The sequence below is a fragment of the Spodoptera frugiperda genome, chromosome 22 (assembly GCF_023101765.2).
Source record: "Spodoptera frugiperda isolate SF20-4 chromosome 22, AGI-APGP_CSIRO_Sfru_2.0, whole genome shotgun sequence".
NCBI lineage: Eukaryota > Metazoa > Arthropoda > Insecta > Lepidoptera > Noctuidae > Spodoptera > Spodoptera frugiperda.
The window spans coordinates 177,566-201,599 of record NC_064233.1 but is presented as its reverse complement, the minus strand read 5'-3'; the positions used below and the strand labels follow the sequence as shown (position 1 = coordinate 201,599).

At 38.7% G+C, this 24,034-nt stretch overlaps 2 protein-coding genes across 7 annotated transcripts in view; one reads left to right on the top strand and one right to left on the bottom strand.

Moving 5' to 3' along the window:
- LOC118279912 (adenosylhomocysteinase-like 1) overlaps positions 1 to 7,703 on the bottom strand; it is a 56,385-nt gene extending 48,682 nt beyond the window's left edge. For all 4 annotated transcript variants that reach the window (XM_050702648.1, XM_050702650.1, XM_050702649.1 and 1 more), the window contains exon 1: positions 7,071 to 7,703. In XM_050702648.1, the coding sequence (XP_050558605.1) occupies positions 7,071 to 7,326 (256 nt within the window). In that variant the 5' untranslated portion in view covers positions 7,327 to 7,703. The remainder of the gene's footprint in view (positions 1 to 7,070) is intronic.
- Positions 7,704 to 8,127: 424 nt separating this feature from the next.
- On the top strand, positions 8,128 to 23,102 carry LOC118279880 (uncharacterized). 3 transcript variants are annotated; one of them, XM_050702645.1, is made up of 8 exons: positions 8,153 to 8,252; positions 10,449 to 10,469; positions 15,669 to 15,810; positions 16,469 to 16,635; positions 17,378 to 17,481; positions 18,062 to 18,213; positions 18,855 to 19,045; positions 19,836 to 23,102. In XM_050702645.1, the coding sequence occupies exons 2-8, from the start codon at positions 10,455 to 10,457 to the stop codon at positions 20,967 to 20,969; spliced, it is 1,905 nt and encodes a 634-aa protein (XP_050558602.1). In that variant the 5' UTR covers positions 8,153 to 8,252; positions 10,449 to 10,454; the 3' UTR covers positions 20,970 to 23,102. The 3 variants fall into 3 exon arrangements, with proteins under 3 accessions (XP_050558603.1, XP_050558602.1, XP_050558604.1); XM_050702646.1 differs by lacking the exon at positions 10,449 to 10,469 and having other exon boundaries at positions 8,128 to 8,252; XM_050702647.1 differs by lacking the exons at positions 8,153 to 8,252; positions 10,449 to 10,469 and adding an exon at positions 8,546 to 8,703.
- Positions 23,103 to 24,034: the final 932 nt, after the last annotated feature.

Genomic DNA, 24,034 nt, shown 5'->3' with positions numbered 1-24,034 from the left:
TAGAAAATGACAATAGTTATACACCCCTTAACCTACACCAGTCATGCACAGAAAATGTCCCAACAAATAGTGATCAAGAAACAGACCTAAGAGAAGCATGGCGGAAAAAGGTCCTACATGGACGGCACTACAACGATCTCGAGCAGCCACTGATAGACAAAGAAGCATCCAACAAATGGTTAAAACTAGGTACACTTTTCCCAGAAACCGAAGGTTTCATAATTGCAATTCAGGATCAGATTATTAATACAAGAAACTATAGAAAATACATAATTAAAGACCCCGCAGCTACAAATGACAAGTGCAGAAAATGCCACATTCACTCCGAAACAATCCAGCACATCACTGGCGCCTGTCCTCATCTCACTCAAACTGATTACACTCATCGTCACAACCAAGTCGCTAACATCATTCACCAGTCACTCGCCATTCAGCACAACCTCATAGCAGACACACACACTCCATACTACAAATACACTCCTAGCACCATCCTGGAAAACTCCACTCATAAGATGTATTATGATCGCGCAATACTCACAGACAGAACCATTCATTATAATAGACCTGACATTACTCTTCAAGATAAAGTTAATAAAATAACTTACCTAATTGATATAGCCGTCCCCAATACCCACAATATAACTAAAACAATATCTGAAAAAGTCCACAAATATACCGAACTTAAAGACGAAATAACCAGGATTTGGAGGCAAGATAAAGTATACATTGTACCGATTGTCCTATCTACTACTGGAGTCATACCGAAACACCTTCATCACAGTCTAAAACTACTAAACATCAAAGACACTACCTATATCAAATTACAGAAAGCCGCAATTCTGAATACATGCCGAATAGTAAGAAAATTCATGCAGATTGACGAAAATGACATTTCACCACCATCAGCACCACCACCACCACCACCCCTTCAAACCATTGAACTTCCAGACCAACTATAATATAACAACATGTGCTTTACTTGGCTTAGGCCCGTAAAGTACATTACATCCGGCCTTGGAGCCGAGACTTTAAACAAGTATCCTAAAAATAATAATAATATAAACTTTATTGTACACCTTTTACAATTCAGACAATAAATATAAATAGCGCTAAGTGGATGGTAGGGTACAAAGGCGGCCTTATCGCTTACAGCGATCTCTTCCAGGCAACCTTTGGGTGGACGGAGATGGTGAATGTTAGTGGAGGTGGTTCTGGGTGTACTTACAACTTAAATATATGAATATACAATTACATACATACACAAATACATACATATACATACATACATACATACATACATACATACATACATACATACAAACATATATACACAAGAAATAATAATTATGTTACAAATGACAAGAAGATGTGACAGCAGAAAGAAAACGACTGCGACTGAAGGAAATAATGACGCTGTGTTACAGCTTTGAAAGATAGTGATCCTTCACGAGCACCTTGAAAGTAGCGAGCGACTGTGCCTGCCTCACCAAAAGCGGTAGCGCATTCCACAGCCGCACGGCTCGAACCGTAAAAGATTGGTCAAAGGCTCTGCTTTCATGTTGAGGCATCTCAAGCTTGAGTCTCTCCGATGACCGTACTGGTCTAGAATGTGTGTCATGAGAGAACCTGAAACGTTCCTTGAGGTAATGGGGGGTAGCAGGATTGAACAGTATATTGTATAGAAGAGATAAGATATGAGTATTCCGGCGAAGGCGAATCGGCAGCCACTTGAGTTTCGTGCGATATTCGGAAATGTGGTCATATTTGCGTAATCCAAATATGAACCTTATACTAAAATTTTGGAGTCGCTCAAGTTTATCTAACTGCGCTTCGGTAAGATCCGGATAGCTGACATCGGCATAATCGAGAATGGGAAGGAGAAGTGATTGAGCTAGCGCAATTTTAGTAGCAGTTGGAAGAAAGTTACGAAGTCTGCACATAGACTTCGCAGATGCAAACATTCTTCGACTGACTTGTCCTAGTTGAGGTCCCCAGGAAAAGTCTTGGTCCAAAACAATACCCAAGTCCTTTATAGTATCACTGTATGGTATTGTAGTACCGTCGAAAACTATGGGTAGCATCTGTGTCCACGCGATCTTGCATCGTAAACGAGGGCTACCGACAACAATGACCTGGGTCTTCGTGGGATTCACCTTTAGGCCGTAGGCCGTACTCCATTCAGATATACGAGCCAAGTCAGTGTTGACCATCTTGACTGCTTCGGAAAAATCATCAGGAGGTGCTTGTGAGTAAATTTGCAGGTCGTCGGCATACAGGTGGTAGGAAGAGAGAAGTTCATTAGAGATAGAATTTATAAAAATTGCGAAGAGTAAAGGAGAAAGAACGCCCCCCTGTGGTACGCCAGCAGTCGTATCAGACCAGGAAGAGTATGAACCCTCAACGGCAACACGCTGCCGGCGGCCACACAGGTAACTACGAAAGAAATCAATCACAGTTGGAGATATGTTGAGAGAGCTCAGTATTCCAAGCAGTATGTCGAAATCGACGGTATTGAAGGCGTTGCTGAAATCTAGCAAGGTGAGGAGAGTTAAATTACCGTTTTCAATACCGGATCGTATGTCATCGGTGATGTGGACTAGAGCCGTAGTGGTACTATGTCCCGGACGAAACCCGGATTGGTAAGGATTAAGGAGACGGTGTTTGGTAAGGAAAGCACTAAGCTGATTATAGATTAGACGTTCAAGGACTTTGGAAAGGAAAGGTAAAATAGAAATTGGACGGTAGTCGGAAAAGGATTCAGGGTTTGGTTTTTGGGTAGTGGTGTGATTTGCGCCTCCTTCCATGCAGAAGGAAAAACGCAACTGGATAAGGAATAGTTAAGGATATGGCAGATGACAGGAAGGATCTCGTCCAGGACAGGGAGTATCATCTTACGGCTGACACTGTCACTCCCTACTGCATTGGAACTGATGGATACAATGCTCTTTCTAACATCACAAGCTGTGAGTTGACTAAAGAAGAATGGTGAGTAGTCGGGAGAGGGAAGAGAAGAAAGATAGTGTAAAGTCTTAGACTTTATAGACCCATTAATATAGGGTGAAGAGGAGAAGTGTTTATTTAAGGATTCGATATCTAGATTGTTGGTGATAGGAGTTTGACGCTGTTTGCCAACTCCCATCGACCTTAGAAATGCCCAAACCTTGGCTGGGTTACCATTTTCTACGGACTCATGAATATGAATATGGATTACTATTATTAGATTAGTCCAAAAAGATAATTTATTTCAGTCGAAAAAGATTGGATCCAACTTGAAGGTTACTTCAGTTCAAAGATATGCTATGTAGCTATGCCACAAAGATCTAATTATAACTGGATTCAAAACTAATATTATCAACAGCAATAAGTCTAAAATAAATTAGTATAGTTAAGGTATTTCGCGAAAAACAGGATATGAGCCTTTAGCTAATAACAGGTCCGGAGCTACCGACTGTCTAGCAGGTTTCCAGCTCGAAGGGCAGGAATAGGAACGAGGTGGTTTTTAGTCAGTAAGAGTCTGACACTCCTTATTGCCTCGCCCAAAGCCTGAGAAGTCATTGGATGATTTTCCCCCCTTAAAATGCAAAGCTAATAACAGGACATACGTAGTCATACATCAAGCGAATTGGTCATAAACTCTGAAGGATACGTCCATAGATCACTATCTTTAATTAAACGATATGGAAACTCACCAACGAAGTACTGAGCATTCGAACTTTGACAGTAATTGCCACCCAACCCTTGCTAAATGCCCCTTGATAACTCATAACCTCTATACATCACAAAAATTGTAGTCCGATTTTGGGATAAGCCCACCACGACCTCCCAAACCGCTGCAACTAGATACAGCCATGAAAACACCGGAACACTGAAATCCGGTGCATCCCAGAGACGTGAATAATAAAATTGTCTCGGATCCCGCAACGAAATAAATCAGAAGATATTATTGAAGAATAAAACATTGAGAGATATGCAAACTGCTACATTCCATTCATTTTTAGATTTTTAGATCATTCCTTTTTTATTTGGGGTGCGCCATTATTGCGGGTGGGCTATGCGAGTTGGAGTACTTAGTTATTAGCCTCTGACTAACTAAAAACTACCCCGTTCTTACTCCTGCTTTTCGAGCCGGAGCCCCGGTAAACCCGCTAGATAGATATCTTCTGCTAGGTAAACAAGCAGATCACCTAATGGTAAGCAATCAGCGCTCAAAACTGCCCATGAACACTCGCAACACCAGAGGAGTTACAAAAGTGTAGCCGGCCTTCTAAGGGGGACGCTCTTCTCATAAAACTTTGAAGGTTTAATAGATATTCAACCTTGTACCAGCTGCAATAAAGTTGCAAACCTATAAAAACCAATCAGACCGATTGGAACATCTCTTTGGCGCTTGTACAAACAAATCATAAACATATCGAAGGTTAAAAGGAAATAGGGTATAAGCGACATTTTGGTCAAAAATGAGTTTATTATGCCATCCTACGTAAATTTTTCCGCTCTTTCGAATGCGCTTACTCTCATGGCTCTACGATGACATTTTTGGCGTTTATACCCTAGCAAAAAAAAACGACCGACGAGTTTAAACGGCTCTCCTGAACATTTAATTTTTTGTCGCTTATACCCTATTTCCTTTTAACCGTCGATATTGAAGAAACGTTGCGAGTTAAAGTTTTGCATTGTAAATACTTTATATCGATTTGTGGGGGAAAGGTCAAGGATATTTTCATTCTGTGGCCGCTATAGACAACATAACGTTATGGTAAACACGCATTACATCGCGTGGTAATGCGATATTACGTGTGTTTTTATGGCAAATGTGTAGACGGTTCACCTGATGGTAAGCGATCAACGCTGCCCATGGACACGCACACCCGTGGAGTCACACCAGAGGCGTTACATGTGCGTTGCCGGCCTTTTGGGAGTTACGAATTTAACCGCTATTGGGGGTTATTGGGGAACCGGAGATGGAGAAGATTGGGAAGGGGGGTAATTAGACCTTTGGTAACCCCACTTACACAATGAAACATAACGCAACCATTGTTTCACGTCGGGTTTCTGTGAGGCCTACTATCACTCCAGTCGAAGCGTCACCTTAGAATTAAACAAACAATACTGAACATGAGGGCCATCTAATAACAAACCCACAACAACCTCCTACAACTGCTGCAACTCTTGTAAGCCAGGATCTACAGTAGAAACAACCATATCTGATGTGTAAGAAAATGGTAACTACATAGCCATTATTGTGGTAAGCAGGGCACCATCTATACTAATATTATAAAGCTGAAGAGTTTGTTTGTTTGTTTGAACGCGCTAATCTCTGGAACTACTGGTCCGATTTGAATAATTATTTTTGTGTTGGGTAGTGCATTTATCAAGGAAGGCTATAGGCTATAAAACATCACGCTATGACCAATAGGAGCCAAGCAGAGCGGGTGAAACCGCGCGGAAGTAGCTAGTAGTTAATATTGGAGTCATCCATTTGCAAACTGGGTTCAATCGCCCTTCACCCCTGGCCCTGCTTATTCGACACCCTTGTTTACCCACTACACATAACTAATGTATTTGATTATCATAATGTCTCTCCTGTGAATTATATTCATCTAGCAGTCTGGTGATGAATAAATGTTTCCAAATTTTATTTTTTCTGTATCATCAAATCTTTCAGAATTAATTTGCTTTGTCTGCAAAAACAAGTTAACTATTTATCTATATTGGTCTGTCTTTTTGTTAGTAAGAACCATTATCCATACATTTTCCATGCAACCCATGCCAGATAACTAGTTACCAAGCGACTGTAAGGTAGGTAAGAGAGAAAAAGCAGTAAAATGTATGAAGGAAGTAGGTACATGCCTACATACATACATACATAACGCTTGTCTCTCATAGGGGGTAGGCAGAGACAATGGAACACCAATTGCTACAAAACTTACATACTTTGGATCATCAACAGTCATCAATCTTTTCATGCATGCTCGTCTGTTAAGGGTACTTTTAATTCAGCTCTTCTTTAATATATCTTTCATGCTTCTTCTGCCACTACCATGCATAAACATTGGTGTCAATACACACTGTATTACAGCAAGTCAACAGTTGCTATTTCTCGCTTACACTCACCTTTCAATATCCATCTTTCGATAACAAAGCAAGCAAATTAATAGTACCGTCTACTCTATCTATATCACAATATATCTACTTAGTCAAATCTTATTAGGTCAATAAGATTTGACAAGTACCTATATTAAGTATACAACATTGTATTAGTAAAGTTATAAATGCAAAAGTTTTTGTGTATGTGTATATTTGTTATTAAATCACATCAAAATGGCTAAAGGGATCGGAATGATTTGAATGCTAAATTTTGGAATAGGGGTAGATTATGGTCTAGAATAACACAGGGTACTTTATATCAAATTGGAAAGCAGGCGAAACTGCTGGCAAAAGCTACTAGGTAAGTAAATATTTGTCAATGTTTACAACATAAACTGTTTTTCAAATTACTATTTAAGGACTTGTTTCACAATGTGTGGATAGCCGCTATGTATCAGATAACTTTGAATTAAGAACATATGTAGTATGCTCTATCAGTCACATAAGTATATCGGGCACTTATATGAAGGTGGTGAAATAGGTGCTAAGCTTTGTAAATATAGATAGATAATAACTAATTACTGTAGGCTTGGAACAGTAGTTGCTCTAAGCCAACTGCTATGTAATATTTTCAATTACCACTTAGTCTTATTATGTCACATTTTATGATTTAAGAAAATGTTAAGTAGGAAAAAATATACAAATAAATGGCTAATTTATAATTAAGATTCATGACACCTATAAATAAACAATTATTTATTGCAACTAAAAAAAAAGTAACAATTAGGAATTTTTCTTTTGATAGGCTGAATAAAAAAAATTCCTTGGCCATTATCCAAGCAAAAAAACTGTACTTACCATTGTTTACAAACATTACCATGACATTGCACTCGAAATTAATTAAACACTCATTCCAACTAGAATAAACGCGATTTAGGATGCCAATTTTGCTGAAAATATCAAACATTTTGTTATTTACTCACCAGTATATGACGTAGAACTGTAGGAATCTGCAGATGATGCGGAAAGAGATCTGCTCCTGTATCGGGCAGATTTTTTCAAAGCGCCTGATTTCCCGCGCTGGCCCTCGAATTTGCCTGCTGCTGCACCAGCCTCCGCGTTCCCGCCACGCACCTGCCCAGGGTCCGTCACAGGACTATCACTAGGCACATTAGCTGCTGCAACACTTTCTTTTCTACTTGAATTCAGCTGATTCGGCTCCCCATGACCGTCAGACATGTTTGAATTTATATTTTTTTAATATTTTTTTTTCTCAATATTTCGATTAAAATTTACGGTTTTCCGTATTAAAACCTCTTTACGTATTACACTTGCGTTTTCAGTAAGATTTTTGAAAATATTTGCACACAGTAACGATGAAATAAAAATATCAATAATAAAAACAGCAGTACAAACAACCGCAGTGGTGATTAAAATAAATTTTAAGATTGAGAGAACACTTCGCGGTATAAAAATAAAAACATTTGGTAGTATAACGTTATTTGGTTATTGGTAAAGTCATGGAAAACTAAAAAATTAAATAGAACAGATGGAAAATAGGTTTTCTTCAGTTATCCGCCCGAGCAAATACGCACACCCCTCTTCCATGCTTCACCCCCGAAACTGAAATGTCATTTTTTCGATCGGCATTCAGCCAGGGATTCCATCGATTTCAATAGCATTTAAACGATAAACCGAATATTCAATTAGTTACCATCATGTACATTTTTTAAATCTTGTTTCATGATAACAGTGTACAATAATGACCTATATTTTTAGTGGTATACAGTTTGAATTATGTGAATAATAAGGAAAACGACAATTTTGTGACGATATTTCCTACATTTCGTTCAGAAACGGATAAACTTTGGATCCTCAATAACAAAATCTTTATAAGTATAAATTTAAATACAACAATAAATACATGGCTGAACTATTCATAAACTTATTAATTTCGTTGATTTACTATTTTATATTTTAACAAATTATTTACGCTTACATCATTAATCGGTAAAGCCGGTTTTCGCAACGTAAAAATCCTAATTCGAAAACTCAAACGCACATCACTACACTCGCCAATATGGAAGTGAAACGTATGTCAACTACTGCGCGACCAAACAACTAGGAAATAAATAACTCAAAAATACTTTCTATTATTAAACTTGGTAAGTAAATATTTGTAAATTTTATAATTAAACTGTTGTTTAACATATTTGGCTGATTGATCGTCCATTTTTAAGCCTCGTTCGCTATTGGAAATACACTCGATAATCGTCATCGTAGCATTCGCCGGCGAACAAAGATATTTTTAAAAGATACATAGCCTATAAATATTTAAATGAAATTCGAAAGCGTTGTAAACAAAACCTTTTTAACGTGCCCTTTGAGTTTTCATTGATGGTTTTCCTGTATATTTTTGAAAACATGCATGTGTGACACTTTTAGTTGTCATGATGTTTACATGTCATTCATTTTATTATTTTATGTATTTAGCGCTGTGAGAAGGTGTTGTTGCGCGTATATTTATCTTTACGAGCGTCATATTGTATTGAGTTAAGTGATAAATATAGTGTAAATAACTATTTTCGAGATATTCAGCCAAGGCTATTGATCACGGTAATAAAATATCACACACGCTTTTTGACATGTGCATATTGTGTTTTTTTTTTTAATAGACGTACGAAGGTTTTCGTCAGTCAGCCTCGAACTTTATAATTTTGTTTTTTTCCTTATTCTCGCAATATTTGGTGTGGCACATTGATACACTAATACCTACCTACAATTTCATAAAATTATTTATTATTTATGTTATTTAGATTATAATGGATTACAGAAATGTGTTAGCTACTTAATATCTTGTGTTATTTAATCGTTATTTGTTAGTATGTCAACGGTAATTCCTATTAGAATCTAATTAGTTACTTATCCACTTATTGTTTTAGTGAGCATAAGTTATGATATTTCATCTTTTAAGGTACTACCTCCATAGTTAATCTTTATATAAATGCTCCATATAGTGCCTTACAGTTCCATATTAATCAACAACTGGAAATAACACTACAAATACAGATTCTTAACCAATTATCAACATTATACTAGCTTCTCCGAGTGTTGTTACTCGCATTCCTCAGATAAAAAGTACCATATGTGTTATTCCGGACTATAATCTATCTCTGTGCCAAGTATCATCAGAATCCGTTCAGTAGTTCTCGAGTGATAGGTTAACAAAGATACAAACATTCCCCTTTTATAATATTAGTAGGATAATACTATAGCAGGACATTATTACATATTTCTTAACTATTTCAAAAACAATAATTTCCACTAGTTCGAAACCTTGTTAACTATAAACAAAGGTCATTGAACTGCTAAAGCACTAAGCACAATCGAAGTTTTGTAAAATAATTGCATATTAATATGTTATTAACACCCAGTCAATATTGAAATGTCGCACAAAATAAAATATGGTTAACAGATCTTGAAACTGCACTTTTAATTACACAGTCGCACTGGATGTATTCACACTTTTACTCACTATTGGTCTTTATATAGTGAAGTGCGAGAAGAGGCCTTAATCCAGCTTTGGGAGTGGAATAGTTTATAATGTTATGTGAACCCTAAGACAAGCATGGGTATGCTAATACTTTTTACATATGAGAAGGTCTGTCCAGGAGTAGAACTGCTGTGTATCAGAAAAGACAGCCATACTACCATACTGGCTGATGGTTTTTATACCATACAAAAGTGCTAATAAATACTTGTGACTCTCTGTGAAGAGGTCTTTGTCAGAAGTAGGGTCAGTTATGCTGTTTTTTTTTGCTAGACAAAGTGGCAATTAAATAGTGGTAATAAATGCTTGTGACTTGATCAGAGTGAGAAGAGGCCTATATCTGGAAGTAGGGTCAGTTACAAGCTGATGTTTTTTATACAAACAAGTGGATGGCAATAAATACTTGTGACTTCTCCGTGTGAGAAGAGGCCTTTGTCCAGAAATAGGGTCAGTTACAAGCTGATGTTTTTTATACCAAACAAGTGAGTGGCATTTAAAGTTTGTTATTTCTCCGTGTGAGAAGAGGCCTTTGTCCAGAAATAGGGTCAGTTACAAGCTGATGTTTATTTTTATGTGAGACATGAGTGGCAATTTTAAATGACTTCTCCGTGCGAAACCCTTGGTCCAGAAGTTGGGACAGTTACAGGCTTTGTTTTTTATACCAAACATGAGAGTGGCATCTAAAGCTTGTGACTTCTCCGTGTGAGAAGAGGCCTTTATCCAGAAGTAACACAGTTATGGGGCATTATGTTTTAATCACAAACACAAGATATTTTGCAGTTAATCCATTCTGTTTCTCCTTCGTCCCCAGATAACAATGGATTTGAAGAAGGTATCTATTTTATTTTATGTTCTTTTTATTTTCTATCACCATTCCTGTAGATTTATCACTGTCATAACTATTTTAGTATCATTTGCATTAATTTAGAAATAGGGTAGATGACTAATTTTTGTTTTAATGTCCGTCTGGTAAATTATTTTAAAATGTTATACATGTATTTTTTTATTTCGTTATGGAAACAAATACTTTCGATGATAACTATGTTGATTTGAAATGTAGCTTGATGTCACTTTTGAGTATGTTTATACTGAAAAGTGAAGTAGCAAAATATCAGTTTTTTAAGGATTGATGGGAATCGGGATTGGGAAGGGGAGTAAATAGGCCTCCTATCCTAAACTTTGATTCCATTTATGCTAGTATTGTTTTCTTAAACGACAAAATAAGAAAATACGTGTCTAATATTTTCTCATGACCTAACTGACAGACAAAATAGATTTTTAATTTTCATACCCAGTCATCATCCCTATTTAATTGTGTATGTGTATATTGTAGAAGGTATTAATATAATTGTATATTATGTAGTAGGTATTTTGGTATTCGTATTATTGTCTAGAGGCTAGAATTCTGCTAAAAAAATTGGTCTTAAAACCTGTGTTGTTGGGTCTAGTTATTAGATATTAATTTTAAAGTATATAGTAATGACTACAAAATAAATATTTTGCACATAATTTTAAGCTATTGATTAGCTAATATAAGCTATTAACAAAATATAATATTAGCGTATCATAGTACATTAAGTAATCTTGATGTAAGTAATAGTATTGTAGGTAGATTTGTATTAAAAGTTAACATTATAAATCTTAGTCGGAGGCTGTTAGATTTGAAACGATTCGTCGAACTCTTTGTAATGTTAAATTCGTCAGGTAAAAATATTACTTACTACATATGACATTCCTGATCATCACCATTCATCAGCCACAAGAAATGACATTTGAATGATATTAATATTAATGACTATTTAATGAATATAAGAGAGTAACTAACTACTTATTGCCCGGTCTCTGTCGAAGCTGATGCCCACGGAAAGAGCAGCGACGCTGACTCGTTTAAGTTGTACTGGTCATTATGACCGACATATATCTGAATGACATTACTAAGTCACACTTAGTGTTTCAATTAAACAGCTAATCGTACCTTATAAGGCGAGCTTTACAACTTAACGCCGGAAAGACCCATAGCGTCATCGATTTCACGCATTCATTCCGACTCAATTTTGAACCTTAATGACAATGGAACTTGTACCAAAAATAAATACTTAGTCACCATGAAATTTGTGTTGTGTCATTAAGTGCTATAATTGCATGGGTCGTTTTGGACAGTGAAACGCTACCATCAGTTGACTGGACATCTACACTACATGAGCTGCTGTTTACATGTGAACATTAGCTCATGACGATACCTAAGTACGTGTGTCGCCTGGACAGTCAACCTCGCTACATTCTTGTTGACTGGACATCTACACTACATGAGCTGCTGTTTACATGTGAACATTAGCTCATGACGATACCTAAGTACGTGTGTCGCCTGGACAGTCAACTTCGCTACATCCTTGTTGACTGGACATCTACACTACATGAGCTGCTGTTTACATGTGAACATTAGCTCATGACGATACCTAAGTACGTGTGTCGCCTGGACAGTCAACTTCGCTACATCCTTGTTGACTGGACATCTACACTACATGAGCTGCTGTTTACACGTGAACATTAGCTCATGACGATACCTAAGTACGTGTGTCGCCTGGACAGACAACTTCGCTACATCCTTGTTGACTGGACATCTACACTACATGAGCTGCTGTTTACATGTGAACATTAGCTCATGACGGTACCTAAGTACGTGTGTCGCCTGGACAGTCAACCTCGCTACATCCTTGTTGACTGGACATCTACACTACATGAGCTGCTGTTTACATGTGAACATTAGCTCATGACGATACCTAAGTACGTGTGTCGCCTGGACAGTCTACGCTACATCCTTGTTGACTGGACATCTACACTACATGAGCTGCTGTTTACATGTGAACATTAGCTCATGACGATACCTAAGTACGTGTGTCGCCTGGACAGTCAACCTCGCTACCATCAGTTCACTGGGCAATCTCTACTTATATGATCCGTTATTTAAAGACCATAAGTTTACCGTTATCCTCTAAACAGAAATTTATTAGAATTCGTAGCTAAATTAACTAAATAAACAAACCGAAGATGTGTGAAAAAGACAAAGTACAACATATGTGTCACCATTCCTACTCTTACCGCGAATGTCTTAACCATGAAGCAAATACTAAGAGGAGATATCATAACTGTATTTCCCTTTAATGATGGCTATGGATGTGTACTATGAATGGCTTCTCTACTGTCGATACATCGCATACTCGAGCTGCGCATCTTATTCGCACATCTACTTTGCGACAACGCATCTTCATAGCACATCTTCCTCCTACAGCTACTTAGCTTAGTATCAGTGGAAACAGTCATATAGTTTCGCTATTCCATCCTCGGTGCATAGCTACATAGCACATCTCTGGTGGAAAACACTCTTAAGCATGGATATTATCCACGGCGAGCAAGATGGGCCGGACCCAGTCTGTACGGATACGCTGATGCCTGATCCGGAGCTGCGGACTACCTAGCGGGTTTACCGGGGTATCCGGCTCGAAGGGCAGAAGTAGGAACGGGGTGGTTTTTAGTCAGTAAGAGTGACACTCCCTCTCGCCTCGCCCAAGGCAGGAGAAGACACTTGGTGATTACCCCACCTTAAAAAACCGTCTGTTATGCGTGAATATTATGGCAAACCCTCTTATGTAGACGAGGCTTATAGTCTATCCACGAACTGTCTAGATATATCGATGATAAAACAAACCGATCGTAAAGAATACATCAGTGTTATCATAAAAAATAAAAAGAATAAGAGAAAATTGACTCACTCAACCGACTTTAGATAATAATATGATAATGTGTTTCGTAGTTATTCATACGTTTGGCGATATCGTGACGTCATTCGGTTATTGAATAAAAGATTTGGCTATGTATATTGTATTTATCTTTGGAGAGCTAACGGTAGATTTTTTTTTAGTCTCTCACAACGACACATGTTCTATTTTTAACGAAGTTTTATTTTAACGTTCTTCTAGTCGTATTTAATTATCTCCCGTGTCGCTTTATTTTTTGTTATGGTATCTATAAGTCGGTAAACGAGCAGACGGATCACCTAATTGTAAGCAATCGCCGCCGCCCATAGACACTCGAAACACCAGAGGCGTTACAAGTGCGTTGCCGGCCTTTTCGGGGTTAGGAATTTAAGGGCTATTGTTTGGATTTGGAAGAATAGGAAGGGGATAATTGGGCTTCCGATAACCGCACTCACACAACGCAAGCGTTGTTTTACGTTGGTTTTCTGAGGCCGTTGTATCACTCCGGTCGAGCCGGCAATGGGTCGACTCGCCGTCCGACCAGAACCAGACGCGCACGCCTCAAAGAGCCATCAGACCACCACAGATAGGGCCCAGTAGGGCTGATGCCTGATCTGGAGCTGCGGACTACCTAGCGGGTTTACCGGGGCTCCGGTTCGAAAAGCAGGAGTAGGAACGGGGTGGTTTTTAGTCAGTAAGAGTCTGACACTCCCTCTCGCCTCGCCTAAGACGAAAGAAGTCATTGGATGATTTTCCCCCCGCAAAAAGGCTATAAAACATTACGCTACGACACATTGGAGCCTAGCAGAGCATGTAAAACCGCGCCAGTGTAGCTAGCATATTATGGATATTTTTATTTTTAATTAAATAATTACTATACTAAGATTACGTTAATTACATTGTAACCACGTGCTTTGTTTTTATTGCGCAGTGATTCATTTATCGAATGCTTGTTGCTAGGACCGTTATTAGTATAATAAATTACACGTGACTAATTACTCTTTGTTTTAAAGTCGGTTAAACATACAATGTCATGTTTAAGGTATCGGAAATCGATGTGGTTACGTCTGATAGCGCGTTCCGGAATTTGTTTTAGGCGTCAACCAAATGTTAAAATAAAATCCGAGCGATATAAAAGCGAAAACTACACATAGGTATATGGTCTGCTCGAGTATGTGATGTATCGATAGCACGCATCTTTCCACATAAAAAAACCGGCCAAGTGCGAGTCGGACTCGCCCATGAAGGGTTCCGTAACAGCAAGTAGATGACATAATATAAAAGTTATAAAATAACTTGGTTTTACATAGTGTTTGTATGAACGACAAAGTTATATTTGCGGTTTTTGAAAATGTTTTATTTCTTAAAAACTAATAATGATATCTGGTTCAAACCAATTTTCGTTGTTAGTTTCCATTGAAATCTACAGCATATATTTTTTTTAGTTTTCTCACTCTCTTATTTTAAAAGTTAGAGGGGGGGGGACACTCATTTTTTCACTTTGGAAGCGTCTAACTTTCAAACGGTTGATTTTGACGAAAAATGGTTTTAGAAACCTTAATGTCTTTTTTAAAGACCTATTCATAGACACACACCCATCACGGATATGTTAGATGAAAAAAATAACTTGAATCAATTCCATGTATGGAGTGCCCCCATTTAATTTTTAAATTTATTAATTTTTATTCAAAATTCGAATAGCGGTTACCGAAATACATCAACTTACAAAGTTTCAACTATGTAGGCCTAACAGTTTCGGAAATAAATGGCTGTGACATACGGACGGACGGACGGACAGACAGACATGACGAATCTATAAGGGTTCCGTTTTTTGCCATTTGGCTACGGAACCCTACAAAACCTAGCTTAGCTGAGTCTGTTTTCATCAGTACTATGCTAAGTGTATGTACCAATGAATATGCTATTAACGTAACATACATCTCTGGTGGCAAAGCACCCTCAGACGTCATCTCAGCACTAAAAACTACACAGCTAAAACATACACACACTTTCACTTCATCTCACATCAAACTCACGCCAAGACCCCCAACTCACATCACATTCACATCTCATCCCCATAACTCACATAAACTCACATAGCCTTACTCCCCCAACTCACATCACATTCACATCTCATCCTCATAACTCACATAAAATCACATAGCCATACTCCCCCAACTCACATCACATTCACATCTCATCCTCATAACTCACATAAACTCACATAGCACCTTACTCCCCCAACTCACATTAATTCCCATCTTTTCCAATTCCAGCTAGTTATAATGTCGAGTGTTGGCCGCGGGAGAGGGTACACCGGCCGCCACCATTTGCGGGAGCAGCGTCCCGGCGACGATCGAGACCCGGAGTCCGACGCCGCCGCTAGAACACTGGCTGAACTGAGTCCTCGGTCTACAGGTGAGTTGGGGGAACTGGGTTCCTCAGTTTTTTTCATATCCTACAGAATCTCACATGCGTCAAAGTAAAGAAAATTACATCGTCATCAACAGTCAGTCAATCTTTCTGTTTATATGTTTATACGTTCCAAAAGCATCTGTGTATGGTTTAATCGTAATAAATGCGTTGACTACGACCTACTGTCCACGTTGCGTGATTTGCATGCATTCATCAAAAACGGTAGGCAAATTTAACTTTGCGGCTTTGTAGACAGTTTTCATTGTTTTTAAGCAAGATGCAAGCATTTATCATTTGTAGGCCGCCTATTGTTTATGAAGGATGCATGCATTCGTCAAATGCTACAACGCGGACAGTTATCTTGTGGCGACACATAACAGAACTCTCACATAGACGATCGACCAGCTAATCAACGGATGTCGTCATAAATACTAAATCGCACATATGAAGTTTACAAGCAAATAAATATGGATAGAAAATCCCAACGAACAACAGTCAGGCAGAAAGTCCACCAGCCACGATCACCTAGTCTGGTCGAAGGATCCTCCTTTTCTTAGGGAACTTTACCCAAAACCAGTAGAATAATTTATCGACCTACCACACTACAGTCGCACTTAAACCCTATCTTTAACCCTATAATCATATTTCAATCTTCTTCCAGACCCAGCAAGAATGGAAGTTAAAAGAGAACCCGAGAGAGAGTCCGTAGAGCTACCTGAGAGAGCAGAAACACCAGAATTACCGGAGCCCGAGTCCCCGGGCGAGGAGGACTCCACTCTGAAAGACTTGCTCCGGGTCGACGAACAATACGTCCCTTTGCTGACTTTGGTATGTAATATTAGTATTTTATTTTCATTAACCCGTTGTCTGTCGGAACGCAGATCTACGCGAGACACAATGTGTTTTCTATTGTGTCTTATATACCGACAGACAAGGGGTTAATAGGGGTTTTTAAGGGAGTAAATCATCCAATGACTTCTCCCGCCTTGGGCGAGACGTGAGGGAGTGTCAAGCTTATTTTGGTATTATTTTTCTCTAAATTATTTTAACATCGACTTCTTTGTTGAAAATTATGGTGTAATCGAAGGAAATCATTCAACAAAATTAAAAGTCAAAGTCAAATCAAATAAACCATTAATATTTTGGTAGTTTTGAAACGTCAGCAAAGAAAGAAATAGTCTGTCAGTCTGTCCGTCAGTGAAGCTAGGTGTTCATTCCAAAGTGTAGCTTCGAATGGAAAAGAACGCGCAAGAAACTCCATAATAACTTCAACATATTTTTATTTAAACATTGCTCCACATTAGGACTTTCTCCTGTGTCGTGGGTTAGTTTACAAACATACTAGTTCACATACACATGATACCCAGACCCGGAACAACAATTTGTGACCCGCTACGGCCACCGCGCGCGCCAACCCTATAGTATTTGTTTATCGTCACACCTTATCCCCGAAAGGGTAGGCAGAGGTGCACATTATGGCACATAGTGCCCCTGTACAATATAGACCCTACACCCAAATTATTATTATTCTTTAACAAATTGCTAATAATTTGCTGTTCTTTATTCACAGCTAGAACAGTTCTCCCCAGGAGAAGATGGCATCCAGTTCAACAGGAAACTGAGACACTTCGAGACCACCGTCTCATCCATGTGTCCGGACGAATCGCGTTTGCAGTAAGTCACTTTATCTTCAAATTCTTCTTTGAACATAAGTCCCCGATAGCCCAGCAGATTAGCAAGCTGTAGTGACAGTGGGTAGGGCTCATAGCGTAAAGAACCGATGGCCGCTGGGGCAGAAAGGTTCTCAAGTGGAGACCGCGTACTGGCAATTGCTGCCGCCCATGGACACCCGAAATACCAGAGACGCTACAAGTGCGTGGCCAGCCTTTGGGGAGTTAGGAATTTAAGGGTTGTTTGGGAATCGTGGATTAGAAGATTAGAAGATTAGGAAGGGAGGTAATTGGGTCTCCAGTAACTTCACTCACATAAAGAAACACAACGCAAGCGTTGTTTCTCATCGGTTTTCAGCGTCGGTCGTGGTATCACTCCGGTCGAGCCGGCCCATTCGAACCGAAGCATGGCTTTCCCACACTTATAATATTATGATACTTAACATAACTGGTGAAAAGTGGGTCTTACATTGTATAAGAACACTTTTTTCAGAATCAGATCGCATAACAAACACATTATTAAAACATTATTCTATTAAACAAACAACAAAACAAAAAGACATTATTCTATTTACTCTCCCCAGACAAGCATTCGCGACGTTCCGCGCGGCGGCCCTGCTGAGCCCGGTGACGGCGCGCAAGTTGGCCGCGGTGGGCGCTTCGTTCACTCGCCAGCAGAGGCAGCAACTGCTGCGTGGAGCCCTACTGAATGTTGTGATGCAGGGCACTTTCTCCAGTAAGTCATATCTTTAGTTCTTTTTAGTATGTAGTCAATATTTTGAAGATACATTTTAGTGATATACTTATGTGGAGAAAATCTGCTATCTTTCTAATATTATAATATGCAAAAATTTGTGTGAATTTTTCTTACTCAAGCACGTTAAACAGCGGAAGGGATCGGGATGTAATTTAGAACAAGGATAGATCATTGTTGAGTGGAGCCCACTCGACGTCAATAGACGTCGCGGCAGGCCCAGAAAGAGATGGTGCGATATGAAAAGGATTGGCACAGAAAGCTCTACGAAGAGACGAGTGGAAGGAGGGTTGGGAGGCTTTTGCCCTGCAGTGGGACGATCATGACTGAAAATAATATAAATAGATCATTGTCTGAAATAACACATAGTAGGCCGGCAGGAATAAACAACCAATCAGAGCGCAGATCGCGCTCTTGTTTCGATTACTTTAAATATAAAGCTAACTTGTACTAAGGGTACTGATTACAAGGTCAATTCGAAATCAATTCATTAAGTCAATAGAAAACTCTTGAAGGCAAATCCACCGGAAACCACCACGATGTTTATTGTGTTAATTGACACTTTGAAGTAACAATCTTTCTTCTCTTTTTCGATATTTAACCATTGTAATCTCCATCAACAGAACTGGACGTGCTAGAGCGCTCGAACCCGCTGTTCCTCATTAACGCGGCGAACCTGATGGGAGACTACTTCGCGGAGGCTCGCCTCTGCAATGGTAACAAGGTTCACATCCTGGCCGGGCCACTGTTGCAATACCTGCGTGCTTTACTCGCCGCCCACGATATTCGGGCGCATCGCAGTCTCGCTACACAAGTAAGTTTCATACAAATTTTGTTTAAGTTTCAGACAGATTTATAGTTTAAAAGCCCTGTTCGTTAATTTCAGTAAGACTTATACGGGGTGACTGGTGAGATACCTTCTATACTTATGGAGAGTACTCGGTACTCGATTCTCGTTGAATTGGTATAAAAATATTAGGTACTTAATTTTTTATTGAAATGTCTCTAAAAATAAGTGAAATTTGTATAGGTCTCGATGTAGGTAGGCAACAGCTGTACAGTGTAGGTACCTATGTATTCTGTGCTGATAGCGCACTGCGCGACCCGTGCGTCCGCGCGGTGTCCAAGTATTCCGCAGTTAAATAAATAAATACTGGACTCTCGGTGTACTGTGTACGAAGTTTACTAAGAAGTTATTTAATATTTCATTTTTATGTTATTTTATTTCATGATATATGTTCGCATACTATCCTCAAATATTGAAGGTATCTCACCAGTCACCGAGTATAAGCAGTTGATTTAATTTAGTCAATCCAATAAAGAAACTAACTATTGTTTTTGCTCCACATAAAGCACTAGTCTAAGTTCAAGTCTGTAACCATTCGTGCTCGTTCATTGATTAATTCTTTTTGCTATTCGCAATGTGTCACTATCTCGCCTGATGGTAAGCGATGATTCGACCTATAATAATGCATGTCTGCTTATAAGCAACCTATTCACCCGGGCCTATCGTGGCAGCTAAGCTAACCAGACTAATATGACTTCTCATAAGCGTGATCTTGATTTAGTAGAGTAGAATTTTAATAACTACCTTTTATTCACAGCTAATGCAAAACGGTCGTGAACTACTCTCGGTACTAGCTCAGGAACTAGACGAGCTCTCGATCTCCATCCGTCTCCGACTGCTCTCGCCCCCACCAGTCAGCACGATATGGCTCTTACTATCCGCAGACCTCTGTCTGAACAAATTCCTCCCACTACCAAACACATTACAACAATTCTACGCTGCCCACCTTGAACTAACCACAGAGGAAAGCTTCAGCGAAGTTAGCTACGGCTCATGGAAGAAGAGCCCTGAAAAAGACGAATACAGACCAGACGCAAGCGAAATCGCGGAAAAAGTCAGCCAAAATATATCCCAGATTAGCCTCAACAACAATGAGGACACAAAGCCTAAATTAAGACCTATATTAGGCGCCGGCGCTGGCCTGTTAAGACAGGAACAGGCTCTATCGGTGAGCCAAGACACATTCGAGACGTGGACAGCCAAAAATAACCTCAACAAACGATACGACCTCAACTCCTGGCGACAGCCTGAGGAGGAGAAAAAGGAAGAGATAGAGTTCCAGCAGACCGTTCTCCCACCAGTACAGCCTTTTCCCGTTCCTGACTACCCACCGCCGAACATAAACAGATACAATTACCCTGAGAACTTCGTCAATTACTTGCAACAAGGTGATGGGGCGTACATACAGAACCAATACACAAATGTTGCTTACAATCAGCAAGGGGGGGATAACTTCCAGAGTTACCCGGAGAGGAATGTCTCCCAGACCCCCGAAAGGCCTGTAGAAAGAGTCGCTGAACGTACCCCCGTACCACCAATGCCTGAGCGAGTCAACAATGAGATGCAGAAGAACAGCAACCGACGACCAGTCGAGAATTGGAGGAAAGAGAAATCCGACGTTAAGGACGATCCCAATAGAAATAGACAGAGAAATTGGACTCGACAGAAGTCTAAAGATAACGGGAGTGAGGATGAGGACAAAGAGAAATATAAAGACAGGTCTACGTCGAGAAATAGAGATGGGAGAGCCGGGAGATTGAATAGAAGGAGTAGTGGGGAAGAAGATGGGACGGCCGCTAAGGCGACCCCAAGACGCCATGTCACCGAAGTACCGCGCAGCGCCAAATACTGGGACCACGACGACCGATGTGACAAAGATTATAATAGTTAGTAGGAACTTCTAGAAATACTATAATAACTCGTATAGAGGCGTTGTTCAAAATGGGGCATACGACCCCTAAGGGCTGTAGACCCACAAAAGTTATAGTGAATATTTTAATTGCTCAAATAAAATTGTGACTCGAAAATAAAATTCGAAATGTTAAAGTAAACAGTAAAATTATGATATGGGGTCGTTAGGCCCGAATTTAAAATGCATTATAAAGTTAATGTGTTCACTAACAATATTCACTATAACGGTAATATTTCTGGTATCGCCAGTTATGGTAAAACAACGCCATCTATGGTGATTTAGATTAAATGGACTTTTAATGACATTGGACTGTTTATTAGTGAAATTTAAAAAGTGATATGGACGCTTAGTGCAAAGTGACGTTTTAGTACCTACAGTGGATGCCAGTTGGAAAATTTTAGTGTTTAAACTACGTACATAGAGGTAAATGAGGTAATGTACCTACTACCTAGTCTGGGAGGGATGGGATACGGTCCGATTTTTATACTGGATGGATGAATTTCATTTTCATACAATTTTCCTTATGGAAATTATTATGAGAGTAAATTTACGCGGCGTACTGCGTTAGCGATCTAGACCCGAAGGCGATGCGAAACTATAAACTGTCAAAATGTATTGATGTGGCCTACGTGATCAACTGCACGTGGGATGCGGTGAGGCGCGGCGCGAACGCGATCTTGCCTTGATATTTCCTCGCGAACTGGACGCGGTACCGTCACGTTTTTGTTTATAATATCGGAAACAGAAACAAAACGAAACGATTCACATGCACGTAGGACATAGCCGCCGCGTCACACCGCATCGCGTTGAATTCGCGTGTCACCGCACCGCTTCGCGTTCGCTTCTAGATCGCTCGCGCAGGACGTCGCGTTATACTGTTCATGAGATTTAAGACCTACACTATGTAGGTTTCTTGATCGTATATTTGAAATTGAAAGTCCAGTATCATCTGAGACTTAAATTAGGTAATAAATAATAATTTCATAGTATATAGCGGAATAAAATATGTTCTAAACGTGCTAACATAAGTTAAATTAATTATGGTAACTAAAGCGAAAGTTTTCGTGGTACGCCGATTGATTTCGGGCGTTACCGAAGCCCTTAATTTAGGTAAATTAAGTAATTGAAGGCTCAAATCTCGCTGAGATGCGGTCTTAAGTCATGTTTTGATCTTACGCCTTAAATTGAAAGGCTTAACTTGAAACTTTAACTTAATTTGGACTTAATTAAGTCCAATATACAAACTATGTTAAAAGCGACGCTTTAAGAGAAACTTGTTTAAGTTATTACAATATATTTTTGACCTATGTCGCAGTGGTTAGACGATTGACTGTCACACTGGGCATTGCGGATTCAATAGGGATGATGATGGGGTGTGAAAATTTATAAAATATTTAGTCCGTCAGTTAGGTAATGAAAAAATATTAGACAAGTATTTTTTATTTTGTCATATAAGATAACAATACTTAGATAAAACGAATCAAACTTTAGGAGTGGGAGCAAATACGTCATTTCTGCGTATAAAATGTACCTAGAAGTGAAGTCACGCGATATTTCAAATCGATATATATCTTCGAAAGTATTTGTTTCCGTAAGAAAATAAAAAATACGTGTCTAATGTTTTAAAATAATCTACAAGACGGACATTAAAATATAAATTAGTCATCTACCCTATTTCTTTAAGCAATCATGATCTATCAACTAGACTGATTGAGATAAATACGAAATTATGACTCGATTAAATAAAGCCAGGAATACACAAGCCGTTTCGTTAGTTATGTCAAGCGAAATCGCTCCAATTGTCATTCAATACTTGTAATGTGTCCCTAGCTTTATAATTATATATGAAAACTAACATTGATTGCAATATTTTATTTGAATGCTAACTAAGTATTTCAGGTGTATAAAATAACATTATAGTAATATTAATTCTATTGAAATGTTAAAATATTAACTGAAAAGATGTTTTGCATTCAAATTATGAAAGAAAAATTACTCGTGTTTGAATAAAATGAGAATGTGAACAAACTGAACCGTCAAAATATTGATTTTGAACCTTATTCTCTTTTCGCATAAGACTTAATGTTCGCTGCAATAAATATTTTGACGAAATTATTATTTTTTATTTTGGGGTAAAGAGGTAAAGAAAGAAAAATCATTTATTTTGTGCAACACCAGGCATAAACAGTACCTCTACCATGAGTTTGAAGTAATAGTATTTGTCGATAGTCGCTAGCGACGACGTATTTATTTATTTAGTTTACTGACCAATGAACCGTTATTGGTTCCACACGTGACTGGTACAGGCGTTGTAAAAATAATGGTATAATGACACTGGTCCCACCTCTCTCGATGAGCTATGTGTTACATCATTGGATAGGTAATTTTGCAGCTGAATCAAACACGTTAACCATATAAAGTCAATTTCGCATATTTTCCGTTCAGATGTGCCATACTTTATTAAACATAGGTGAGCGATTTATCAGTAGCCAAGTACATGCTATTTTTACGTTATAATTACATTTTTGCTTTATACACGAAATGAAATAAGAAAAAGAACAAAACAAATAAATGTGGATATACACAAAAATTAAATAATATTAACACTAAAAAAATAATATAAATATAACAATTTAACACTAGGCCCCAAATAACATGGGACTTATAACACAAATGGTAGAGGTACTGTATACATTGAAATAGGAAAAAGAACAATGCAAATTAATATGGATATGCACAAATATTTAATAACATAAACACTAAAAAATATTGTTTTGTGCCCGACAGTTGCACCAAAAAAGGGATCTTTGGCCGCTAGACACAGGTCGCTTCCAACCGGCCTATCTGGAAGACATTGGGGAGGCCTATGTTCAGCAGTGGACGTCTTGTGGCTGATATGATGATGATTATATAGAGCTAGGGATGAATTTGGGGTCTAATGACCCCCTAATTCGGTAGTTTCCTAAGTCAAAAATAAATTATTTTGATATTTCAATACAATAAAATATTCCAAAATAATCGTACTTTGTGACGCAAAAATTTTA

Coding starts and splice junctions, on each gene's coding strand:
- LOC118279880 (XM_050702645.1), top strand. Junction 16,636..17,377: donor ACGTCCCTTTGCTGACTTTG/GTATGTAATATT, acceptor CTTTATTCACAG/CTAGAACAGTTCTCCCCAGG. Junction 18,214..18,854: donor GATGCAGGGCACTTTCTCCA/GTAAGTCATATC, acceptor CTCCATCAACAG/AACTGGACGTGCTAGAGCGC.